Source organism: Crocodylus siamensis, chromosome 15 (genome assembly GCF_052110815.1).
Source record: "Crocodylus siamensis isolate JL-2025a chromosome 15, ASM5211081v1, whole genome shotgun sequence".
Taxonomy (NCBI): Eukaryota; Metazoa; Chordata; order Crocodylia; family Crocodylidae; genus Crocodylus; species Crocodylus siamensis.
Window position 1 is genome coordinate 39,040,503 of NC_143409.1, and position 11,844 is coordinate 39,052,346.

General features: G+C 50.9%; 1 protein-coding gene across 1 annotated transcript in view; it reads right to left on the reverse strand.

Moving 5' to 3' along the window:
* LOC149852378 (uncharacterized) overlaps nt 1-11,844 on the reverse strand; it is a 32,013-nt gene that overhangs the window by 16,966 nt on the left and 3,203 nt on the right. The window contains exons 3-10 of the mRNA XM_090028378.1: nt 11,687-11,775; nt 9,975-10,101; nt 8,078-8,881; nt 7,450-7,532; nt 4,882-5,008; nt 4,283-4,399; nt 3,567-3,886; nt 254-637 (exon numbers count right to left, since the gene is read on the reverse strand). Coding sequence (XP_089884504.1) covers nt 254-637; nt 3,567-3,886; nt 4,283-4,399; nt 4,882-5,008; nt 7,450-7,532; nt 8,078-8,881; nt 9,975-10,101; nt 11,687-11,775 — 2,051 coding nt within the window. The remainder of the gene's footprint in view (nt 1-253; nt 638-3,566; nt 3,887-4,282; nt 4,400-4,881; nt 5,009-7,449; nt 7,533-8,077; nt 8,882-9,974; nt 10,102-11,686; nt 11,776-11,844) is intronic.

Genomic DNA, 11,844 nt, shown 5'->3' on the forward strand with positions numbered 1-11,844 from the left:
AGCCCGCGGGCAGGGGCAGGGGCAGGGGCAGGGGCAGGGGCAGGGGCAGGGGCAGTGCGGGCGAGGCGCAGCGACCGGCCGGGACCAGAGGGCCCCGGGGCTGGGGGGAGGGAGCCCGGGCCGCGGGGGGACGAGCGGCTGGCAGCGGAGCCGCAGGAGGAGGAGGAGGGGGCGCGGCGGGACGCTGGGCCGGGCCCTGAGGGGCGGCGGCTGCGCGGGCGGTGCCTGCGGCCCCCCAGCGCGGCGCGCTCACCTGGGCGGCGCCTCCGCAGCCGGAGCCCTCCCGGGGCCGCGCGGCGGCAGCCGACGAGCCCGAGCCCCGGGCGCCCCCTGCCGGAGCCCGCGGGAACCGGGGCACTCGGCCGAGCCGCGCCGGCGACACGGGCAGGGCCCGCCTGGCTGGTGAAGGCGCCACGTGGCTGCAGACCCGCGGCAGCCCGGCCCCCCGGCCTGGCGTGATCAGCAGGAGCTTGAAGCTTGGGAGGATCTGCTCGCGCTGCGACCGAGCCTCGCCTCGCCTCCCCTCCCCTCCGGGATGACTAGGAGCTGCTTCCCGGCTCGACCTCTTTAGTCTGTATGTCATCACACCCTTGCTTTCCTTCCTACTTCCGGGCTCGGGAAGCAGCACACCTGATCGCTTTGGGTTCAGTCACCAGCACCCTGGGCACAGCTGGACTGCCCCTACCGCTCCCTTTCCCTCGGGGCCAGCCTCTGCTGCTCTGGGACCCGAGTCGGGATGAAGCGCAGCCACTTGAGCAGCAGCTGGCATCAGACAACGTTGTCCTCAAACACTGTCCCCTTCTCTGCTTGCAAACCCCAGGGCTGTTCCTGTTCCTAAGCCACGTGGGGACCTGCACCGTGGTTCTCGACCTGGTTGTTCTTCACAGACAGCTCAACCCTGCGTGCCTTCCTGGTGGCTAAAGCCCTCTCCTGCCCCAGCACTGTAAGCAGAAATCAAGACTTCAGGGCGCTACACTTCTCAGCTATGCCCACCCCCAGCATGAGCTGCCCAAGCTGTGCTGTGGCCTTTTACAGCGCCTTTCCCCAGGGCCCGCTCCCCTGAGCGTGATACCAGTAACTCAAAAAGGTGCTTTTCCATCTTCCTTCCAGCCTTGGAGGCTCCCTGTTGTCTTCACAGGAAGCACTGGGCAAAGCACTGTTTGACCCCAGGCATCAGACCTCTGTGACTTGGAACAGGTGAATGCAGAAGGGGAAATTAGCACAGAGGAAGCAGGGACACTGTCTGCTGCCATTTGGAGGGACACAGCCAAGGTTGTCAAGGACACTTTGTACCAGACCAGGTAGGACAAATCACAAACCCCTGAATTAGTGCACTTGTTGCCTGAAGGACTTGGGTTGTCTGTAGCCCCCTTTGTAGTGCAGTGTTGCAATGCCATACACTACTGCTGTCAAACTCCTCTGGGCTGAACAAGTGACACAGGGCCAGTCTATGGACTGTAGGTGTCCCATGGACCCCTTCCCACTGCCTCCACTCCATGTGCCAGGACAAACACACATGGCATGTGCCCTGGCCAGTCTGAGACCCATGCTGCATGTGCTACTGGCTCCAGCCCCCCTGGGATACACGCCGCAAATGGCACCTGCCCAGGCTGGTCCTGGATAGGTGTCACCTACAGTACAGGTTTTGAACTGGTTGGAGCAGGTGCCATATGCAGCATGCATCCCAGACCAGCACCACACAAGTGTTGCATTCAATGCAGGTCCCAGACCAGCTGGAATGGGTGCTGTGCATCTCAGGCCCTGCCCATGGGGCCAGTGCAGCATGCACCATGTGCAGCACGTAGGTCAACCTAGAGGAAACACCAGGGGCTAAATGATGGAGCTTCATGGGCCCAGTTCAGCCTACAAGCCCTATGTGACATCCCTGGCCTATGCAATGTGGAAGGGTTCTAGTGTTCTCTCTAGTATATCCAAGAGGGGACCTGCTAGAATAAAATGGCACAGTCTGGGTGCAGTGAGGAACACTTGACTGAAGCTGGACAAGAAGGGAGATAGCACCTTCCTCCAGGGCCATCTAGGCTCAAGCTGACCTCTATGCTCTCAACCCAAACACTGTCATAGCCAAACTCTGGTTTCCTTTAGTGAGCTTGTCACAGACTGAGGTCTTAAGACTGACTGCAGGGACAACTTAAAGCAGCTTCAGGGGATCACCTTTGAAAGCCTCCCGAGCATGCTCCTGGGATTGGAGCAGGTCTGTGGGCACAGGGGGTGGCACCAAGGTGAGCCATAGTTTGACCTGGCCTAGGTGGGGAATGCTGCCTTTGCTGCGTAGACAAGACTAACCTTCTGTTTTTGCTCTAAGAGCCCCTGTGCCCCACCTGAGGCTGGACACTTTGCTAGTTAGAAAGACACGTACAAGTTGGGTGCTGCAGTGCTCATGGGTACGATGCCACTATCCCCTTGTGAATCCAGCCGTTTCTAATACTGTAGCTGGGGGTAGAAATAACTTTCTTTCTGTTGCTAAGGGGAGGGCAGGCAGCTCAAGCAGATGGAAAGTAAAACCTTGTTGCCCAGTGACTCAGCTTTACTCTTTCCCCCCCACCCCCAGCCAGCTCCATCCACAACAGCACTAGGCAGTTCTCAGACAAATGTATTTAGTTCCATGAAATACCAAATACATCACCATCGTCAGAATGTGCTGCTAACCTTCACTGCACACTCCCAGCCTGTTTGATTCCCCATCCCTTTTGCCCAAGGCACAAGTAACTCATGGTCAGAACACTGCAGTACAGAGGCTAAGGGAACTCAAATGCTTTGGACAGGCAGGGACAGTTTGTTTAGCAGCAACTACAATATTAAAAGCTGTACAAGCATCTTGTGTTTCACACCGTTATCCTGATCCTTCTTTAATATAGTCACTACATTGCCATTCAAGAGGTACACCACCCAAAGGCTAGAGAGACATTTCTGAGACAGGGCCCCCTGATGCTTCCCTCAGTGATATCCTTCTACATAACCCAAGGGACCATAGCTCTGCTCAGAAGCAAACTGCAAGGGTCATGTCTACCTCTTCTCTGAATAGAAATCCATGGAACCTGCAGAAGTACCTCCTACTGATCCCATTGCTGACTTTCCTGGGGCCTGGAACAACAAATCTCTGCTCTTACCAATGATGCTGCCTCCTCTACTCCCCACCAATTTGTTCCTCCTGAAACCCAACCCACACTGATCCGCAGTCTTCACACAGGCCACCCATGTGTGAAGCAAGAACTATCCACTCTTCTATAGGGATTCTTTTGTGTCTACTAAGGTCTTAGTTTGGACAAAGCTTTCCCTGCACGGGTTTCCAGGGTCTCTTGCCTTGTGGATTTTCTGATGCCTAGTAGGTAGTCACTACTGCTGAGGCTTTTCCCACAGCCAGTCTCACAGTTTTTGTCCTCTGGATTACACAATGTGCAACAAGGGAACTGCTTCAAGCATCACCTTCCTCATTCAGGGCATATATGTAGTTTCTCTGTGGGAATTAGATGATGGGCACTAAGCTAATCCCTCTGTGTAAAGCTTTTTCTGAAGTCAGGCATACATGTGTCTCCATGAGTGCATCACACAACAAGCACACAGCTTTGATCTGTGTCAGAAGCTTCTCCTCCATACTCATTCAGTTGCTCTTCACTGTAGGTTTTTGACAGTCCCATTACAATCCTCCAACCCTTCCTCTGTGAGTGTGATTTCCATGGGCTCCTCCGAGGGACTATATTCTGCTGCCTCTTCAGCTGCCCCTGACTCTCTTCAGCTTTTTCCTGCTCAGAGACCTGGGAAATGTCCCCTGCAGCTCTTCCCAGTGACGCCCCATCTGCTCCTGCTTGCTCAGGACATAGCTGCTGGGGATTCCTTTCCTCATTCTCGCTCGCTGTTCCAATGCCAGCTGGGAGAGAAAGACACAGAAATGGAGACAGAGGGGAGAAACAATGCAGACAAGAGTCACTGCCTGAGCTAGAGGCAAAAGGGCTTTTGGGAAGAGAGTTTCAAAACACTGAAAAAAAATTGGGGCTGGCTCTGTCTCAAACCCTTTGTCTGAAAAGGACAAGGGGATCCATCCTGCCTCCCCGTCCCACCAGGCAACTTGGGAGGTGGGGGGGAGGAGGAGAGTGAGTCACACTTGCAGGCAATACAAGACTAGCATGTGTCATGAGGATGCAGTCCCTGCATAGGACAAGCCTGACCTGAGAGGCTGAGGAGGCTCCTCAGGGGCCTTGGGGGAGAATCCCACTTGTCTGGGTCAGTGATGGACATATTCTCTGGCCATTCAACCAATCCTCACCTGTGTGAATGTCTCTCAGGGCATCCCTTTCCTCTGAGCCCTGTTGGTCTGGGACCCACGGCTCTTCCCCCTGTTCCAGGTGGGAGATCATGTCCGGTTTGGGAACAGGAAATCCAGCTCCAAGGAAAGAAAAGAGGCAAGAGCAGGATGTTACAAGTGTCAGGGGTCTCAGGGAGAGGATTGTTTCCCCTTCAAAGGAGATTCAGGGAACACCACACATTGGGCCATTTCTCTTAGGACTTCGGCACACAGCATGGCTGTGCAGCTTCTTCCTTCCTTCTAACCCATCTGAGACTGAGCCCTTGCTTGAGCCAACTCTGGAGAGAGAAAGGGACGCAGGAAATACCTTTCCACAGGTCTCCACATTTAAAAACAGCAAGAAATGCACATGCCCAACCTCTACTTTGGATGCTTTGGGATTGGATTAGCACCTCCACATTTCTGCCAACTTTCTTCTCTCACAGGACAGGCTGTGGAGGGGAAGGTCTCCCTATTCAGAGTCCTGGGCACCCCTGAAATCTAAGCAACCAGGAAAGAACCCCTGAGCAACCCCCAACCTGGGTGCACCAGAGGCTCCCTGAGGAGGCAGACATCCTTACCCAGAGAGGCCACCATTTCATAATTCTCCAGCATGACATCCCTGTAGAGGGATCTCTGAATGGGATCTAGCAGAGCCCACTGCTGCTTGGTGAAATACACAGCTACATCCTCAAATGTCACCAGTCCCTGAAATAACAAGAGTCTGCTTTCAAGGGAAGAACAAGGTGGGGGAGGGGGAGGAGTTAGAAAAACCCCTTTCACAGAGATCATGGAACTTCTGCTAGAAAATGAGAGAATTTGATTAAACCTTTTCTTAGCAACAGACACTTGAGTAGGGAGACCCCAATGCACACAGCTGTTGATTAAGCTGATTTTGTCAGCCTGCTCAAAATTGTCAGCTGTGGTTTGCGAAATTGTCCCAATGATCTGGGGAGGGAAGGAGCACACAATTAAAACAGTTTTAATTAAGATGGCAACACTGCCCTACACTTCTCAGCTGTGGAGTGAGGATTCCCCTAGTAAAAGAGGGCCACAAGCTCCTCTTGCTGTCAACACTGAAGTTCTGCCTTCCAGACTTGTGCCCTTAAGAGTTGATAGGACTTCTCAAAGATGTGGAAGGAGACAGATATAGCCTATGCCCCTTGTTCTGCAAGTAACCCGTGGCTCCTGGAAGATATGTCAAGCCTAAGAGGCTTCTGGGAGAACCTGCTTTTTGCTGCTGCCTTGCAAAAGCAGTTATCTTCAAGTAACTCTTTAAGATTGTGAAACAATAAGAATAATCTATTCTATCCATCACAGAGACTATCTATCAAATCTAGGATGACAAGCTTCAGACAATAGTATAACATAAATAGCTATATTGCTGAACAGTAGAGCTGAAGTCAGCATTATATATAGACTAATGCAAAGCAGCGTATATCTGGACTGACCGCAATAGGGAAGGGGAAAAACATAAAATGAAAGAGAGAAGCATGTGAAAAACAAATGATTAAGGTCACGTTGCAACTGAAGCTGACAAGCTGACAGCTGAGGAGAGGGGGGCTTTTGAGTTCTAAAATACGTTAAAGAAGAGAAGGAAAAAAACACAAGTTTGGTCACGTAGTCTGGATAAAGAAAGAAGGTACAAAGAGAAGAAACTGTTTGGAGTACAGTGGGAACTGAATGGGATCAAAGGCATCAACCAACCACAGACAAGGGCAAGAAGCCCCCTTGCCTGCCAATGTATCCTGGCCAGCAACATTGTCAAGCAATATATCAAATGTATCTTATCATTTTGCTTTACTTTGTTTAATCTGTCAACAAATCCACGTATCCAGTGATCTGAGGTCTCATTTACTGAAGCTCCCCAGCTGCGGTTCAGGTATAACAGGCAAACAGAGGATGGTGGGAGACAGGAGCAGGGTGCATGGCAATGTGTGGAGTTAGAGACAAAGAGAAGGAGTCTCCCTTTCATCTGCAGTAGAACCACCTCAGATTGTATGAAGGTGAGTGGATGCACATGTACATCCTCTCTCTCTTGTGGCTACTTCCTACCTCAGAAAACACCAGGGACACATCTAGATGAGTGTGCACATGTGGCATGCATGACTGTAAACATGCCTGCAGGACCGCACACTGAACATGCCACACGTGCAGGCATTACCCATGTTGCTAATTTGCAGCACAGGGGGAAGGGGAAGGGAAAAGTCTGACACTGGGAGATCCCAGTGTAAAAAAACCACCTGCACCACCCAAAACCAGAGCCTGGCCAGCCGAAACCACACTCTGGTTGCTGGCCAAGCTCCCTGCTGCTGGACTGCCGTGGCTGCAGCTCCCAGATGCTGGCCCCAGCCTCCGCTACCCCACTCAGGGCAACATGCCATACGCCAGAGCACAGGCATGGGCACTCCCAGGGGACAAGGAGCAGCAGCACATATTGTGTATCTGCTCGTCGCCAGGAGGTCAAAGACTCCCTAAACTTACAGCCCAACTGAAGGGAGATACCAGTCAACCACAGTGGCCTCTGGGTGCCTGAAATACGCTAACTGGATGGGATACATTCCAACAGTTCAGGCAATGTTCTGGCCAAAGGGAGGACAAAAACGCCTGATTCATGGGAAAACCAAGGACAAATTATGCCTATTTAGGGCTTCAAGGAGGAGAACCTCTTTGCAGGTCCCCTCCCTGCCTTCATTTGTGCATGTTCTTAGAAATGCTTAGAAGTGTACTCCATAGGAAGCCAGTCTGATCTCAGTTCCTTATTCAACCACCAGCACAAACTGAAGGTGAAGGGGACTGGACGTGAGACAGCAAATTAAGCAAGAACAAAGCTATGTGCCAGTCTATTTCACCCTGAGGGTCACAGAAAAATGCTGGTTGGCATCACCTGAGATATTTTCCACATGCAGCCAGTCACCAACTCGTTTCCTAGCTGACGGATAACTAAATCTATCTCTATTCCTGTACCAATGCAAAGTGGTGTCTGGTACGAGCTGTCCCCCGGTCACTCCACACTGGTTTTGTGGCATGTCATTTGGTTCTCACAGCAGAAGGGCTTCCACACCCCTGTCTCCTTTGTTCCTGTACTGATGCCACCCCCAGTCACCCAGAGCAAGCCCCCACCAGGAAACTGCCTGACAATCCTTCACCTGGACCATAGCAGTCACTTCCTTTTCCTGTCTCTTGGGAATACGGGACGATCTGGAGCCAACTATGGATGTAACTCTGGAGCCTGTCATTGGAGAGAGAAAACAAGGGGAGAATTCAGAAGAGGCTTCAGTCCCTGCTACAACCCAAATCCACCCAGGCTTCATTCATTTCTGGAAAAAGCCCTGAGAGCAAAACTGGGCAGAAAGAGACCCTGGTCCTCCACACAGGTGGGTCTTGGGGTCTGAAGCAAATGCATCTCAGTGACTTATATCTTCCCTTTGTATGTTCCCTTTTCCACATGATCCCTGCCAACCACTGACCCCTGAAACCCAAACCATCCACCCCACCTGCTGCCTGCGCTCGCACCATTTCCCCACTGATGCACATTCATGCCTTGCAGCAGCATAGCACAGGCCCATCAGCCCAATACGAGAGCTCCTTCCACTTTCTACCCTTGAGGCAGAGCTGGGGGCAGGGTGGGGAGGTGAGGGAGGTACTCATCCTTTAGCTCTTCCTAGCCACACTACACTAGAAGGGTCTCATCTGTGTGGGTGCTCTGAGACTGAATAAAGGAACACATTTGCACAAAGCTGTCCCCACATTCAAGGCACAATGACAGTTTCTCACCTGTATGGATGTTCTGATGTTGAATAAGTTTCTCCTTGTGCATAAAGCTCCTCCCACAGTCGGGGCACGCGTATGGTTTGTCTCCTGTGCCAAAGTTCTGATACTGAGTAAGACGGGGTCCCGACTTGTAGGTTTTCTCCAAGACAGGACACGCAGAGGGCCTCTCTGCCATGCAGAGCCGCTGATGATGGATAAGAGAACATCTCAGACGGAAACTTTTCCCACAGTCAGGGCACACGAAGGGTTTCTCTCCCGTGTGGATGCTGTGGTGTTCAATAAGGTTTCTCTTCCGTCTAAAGCTTTTGCCACAGTCAGGGCAGGCATAGGGTTTCTCTCCTGTATGGATGCTCTGATGTTCAATAAGGTTACTCCTCCGCCTGAAACTTTTCTCACAGTCAGGGCACATGTAGAATTTTTCTCCTGAAGGGATGGCCTGAGGGGTCAAGTGGATTGAGCTAGCATCAGTGCTATTTGGATGTGCAGAAGACTTTGAGCTGCCTTGGAATATTCTGGCACATTCAACACATTCCCAGGGTTTCTCTTCACTGCAGATTCTGGAGTGGATTGTGGCTCCATTCCCATGCTCAAACCTTTGTTCTCCAGGACCGGATTCAATTGGTCTTCCCTGGGAGAGCTTTCCCGGCTGCCCACCTAGTCTGCATGGACTCTTATGAACTTTTCTCTGCTTGGGACACTGGTGAACATTGCCTTCTGCTCTTCCTAGGGCTCTCCCAGGGAGTTCTGCCTGCCCCCAACAGCACAGCTGGGGATTCTTGGCCTCGTTTTCTTTCACAGTCTCATTGCCTAATGCAAGAGAAAGACAGCAGACATGAGGTCATTCCTTGGGCTGAAAGACATGGGAAACTGTGAAAAAGAGGCAAAAATCTAACAGTCATAAAGACCAAAAATGCAAAGCTGAATCCCTCTGGAGCCCTAATCAGGAGGTAGAGAAGACTCTATGTCCTGTCTCCAAACCTGCAGCAGAAGGGACCCTCAGACAGTATTAGACTGGGAAAAGTCCTTGAGCAATACCTGTCATGGGGATAACAGCATTTAGTCAGTCAACTGAGACCTAAGTTAGATGAGGCAGAAACACAGATGGGGCCTGTAGGGCCCTGGTGGTAATCCCAGGTATTTTTGCTAGTCATGGATGCCATCAGTGCCCATTTATCTGATTCTTTATCTGTGGGCATGTCTCAGGATTGCCCTTCCCTCCAAGACCTGACGATCTGGAACCCATGGACCTCCTCTCCATTCAGACAGGAGATCACACAGGATATAGGAACCAGGAATCCAGCTTCAGCAGAAGCAACAAGGCAAGACCAGCATTTCACAGCACTAGTGACACAGAGTGGGTTCCAGATAAGGTGGGTAGGCTGGTCTCACAAGGACATGGGGAAGGTTCCTGGAAACACTTTTGGACATTAAATGATCCACGTGAGATGCATGATTCCCTCTACAGGAAACCTGAGTATCTCCACATGCTGAGCAATTCCTTTCACAGTTCAGCTGTGCAGCCTCTCACCTCCTCCTAATCATGCTGGGACCTCATCCTTTCCAGGAAAGGGACCAGTCCTGGGGGACGTTAGGAGGGACATACAACATTGGTGTGTGCAACTATGCAGCTAAGGTAACGAACGCCCAGCAAGGCACATACCCCAACCTCTTCCTGGGAAGTTTTAGAGATGATGGATTTCCATCTCCACTTGATACCAGAATCTCTTCTCTCATAGCGTGGCCAGTGGAAGGAACAGTCTACCTATTCCAGGCCTGGTATGGATTATGCAGCCAGCTCCCCTGAAATCTAGGTGGCCATGGAAGAACCCTACCCAAAAACCAACCTATCTGCTTCAGAGACCCCACAGCTTCTAAATCCTGAGGAGAAAGGAATCCTTACCCAGAGACACCAGAGTCTCATTATTTTCCAGTATAACATCCCTGCACAAGACTCTCTGGCTGGAGTCCAACAGAGCTTGTTTCCCCTCGGGGAGACACACAGCCACTTCTTCCAAGGTCACCGGCCCCTGAAACAAGAAGTTTCCACATCTCAAGCATCTGTTGCTGAGACACAATCCCACATACCACAGACCATGGAGGGTGAAAAAAGCCTTTCTTCAAATTCCAGGAAGCTTCCACATGGGAATGAAGGAATTTGAGGAAAGGGGTTTTTTTGTATTAGACATGCAAAGTGGAAAGACCAGAGTGAAGGCATTTTAATCACCCTTCTTACAACTGTTAGCTGTACTTTGGAAAACTCTGCCATGAATTTACCACTCCGGCCACAGGAACCATCACCCACTTGCTCTTGGTCAATATGGTGACTATGAGCAAATCATTCAAGGTGAATGTGGGGTTTGGGGGGGATTATTCATGATGCCCACAATGCATTAGGTTTGTGTCTCCTGGGAGTGAGGATGCCATAAGCACCATCTCTCCCTAGAGGCAATTTCCTACTTTGGACAAACAGCAAGGAGTAAATTGCCCCCTGAATTTAATGCCTGATTGAAGGGAAAAAGCAAAATCAACTCCAAATTACTTTGGTAGGCACCTGAAACAAGCCAACTGCATGGGACCCATTCCAACATTTCAGAGAATGTTCTGATTAATGGAGAGCTAGAAAAATCCAATGTACAGAAAAATCAGGCTGACACAGTGTCCAAGTGGGTTGCAGGTACAAGAATCTTTCTGGGGGTCCCCTCTCTGCCTGTACTTAATCACAGAATCATAGAAAAGTATGGCTGGAAGGGATGTCAGGAGACTCTAGTCCAACTCTCTGTTCAAGGAATGACCATCCCTATCATAACCATGCCACACAAGTTCTCGTCTAACATATTGCTAAAAATATACAAACAACTCTGTTGTACAACTACAAGGTACACTGCCCCCAAACAGCAAGAACTATGGAGCTTTTGCCTTCCTCTGTAGTGGGGGCAGGGGTGAGGGGGAATGGTTCTCTTCCTTCAATCTCTTGAGTGTATTTTAACAATCTTTGTAGCAGCAGGATATTGACAGTGCCATTGTCTCGCTGCTTTACCTGTGGCATGCTAGGGCATCATTTGCATGAGTTTCTAGAGGTGTTTACAAATTGAATCTGTAGGGACATGCAAATACAGCGTAGATCACAGTATTGAGCAAGGATGGGAGTGGCATGTCCTCACCTCTTCTACACCATAAGGTTGAGGGGAGGAACCATCAGAGATGCCTGGAAATCTATACCCCTGCATGCACCTGCTCTGATCCCAGTTCCTCATTCAACAACATATGCAACCAGGATGTGGGCGAAATGGACATTATTCAAGAACAAAACTATGTGCTAATTATTTCCACAGTTGGGTACAGACACGTGCCAGATGGTATCACCCAAGATGTAGCCAGTCACAGTCCAGTAATGACTAAATAAATAAAACTCTATTTCTATAACAATATTAATTGGTGTTTGGCAGGCAGCTGCACCTCATGGGTTCTTCACACTGCCTTTGTAGTACATCTTTTGCTCCTCATGGCAGAAGGGCTCCATTTCATTGTCTCTTTTGGTCCTTTGCTGACTGGCCCTACCCTCACCAAACAGCTCTCCACTCTCCCCTGTGAAACTGCCTGACAATCCCTCACCTGCTCTGGTGCCACTGCAGCCATTTTGCTTCCCTGGTCCTTGGGACTATGCGGTGATCTGGAGCACAGCGTGGACATTGTTCTGGAGCCTGTTGTCGGAGACAGAAAGCAACAAGGGGAGAAATCAGTAGGGGCTTCAGTCCCTGCCGGAGGGCAAA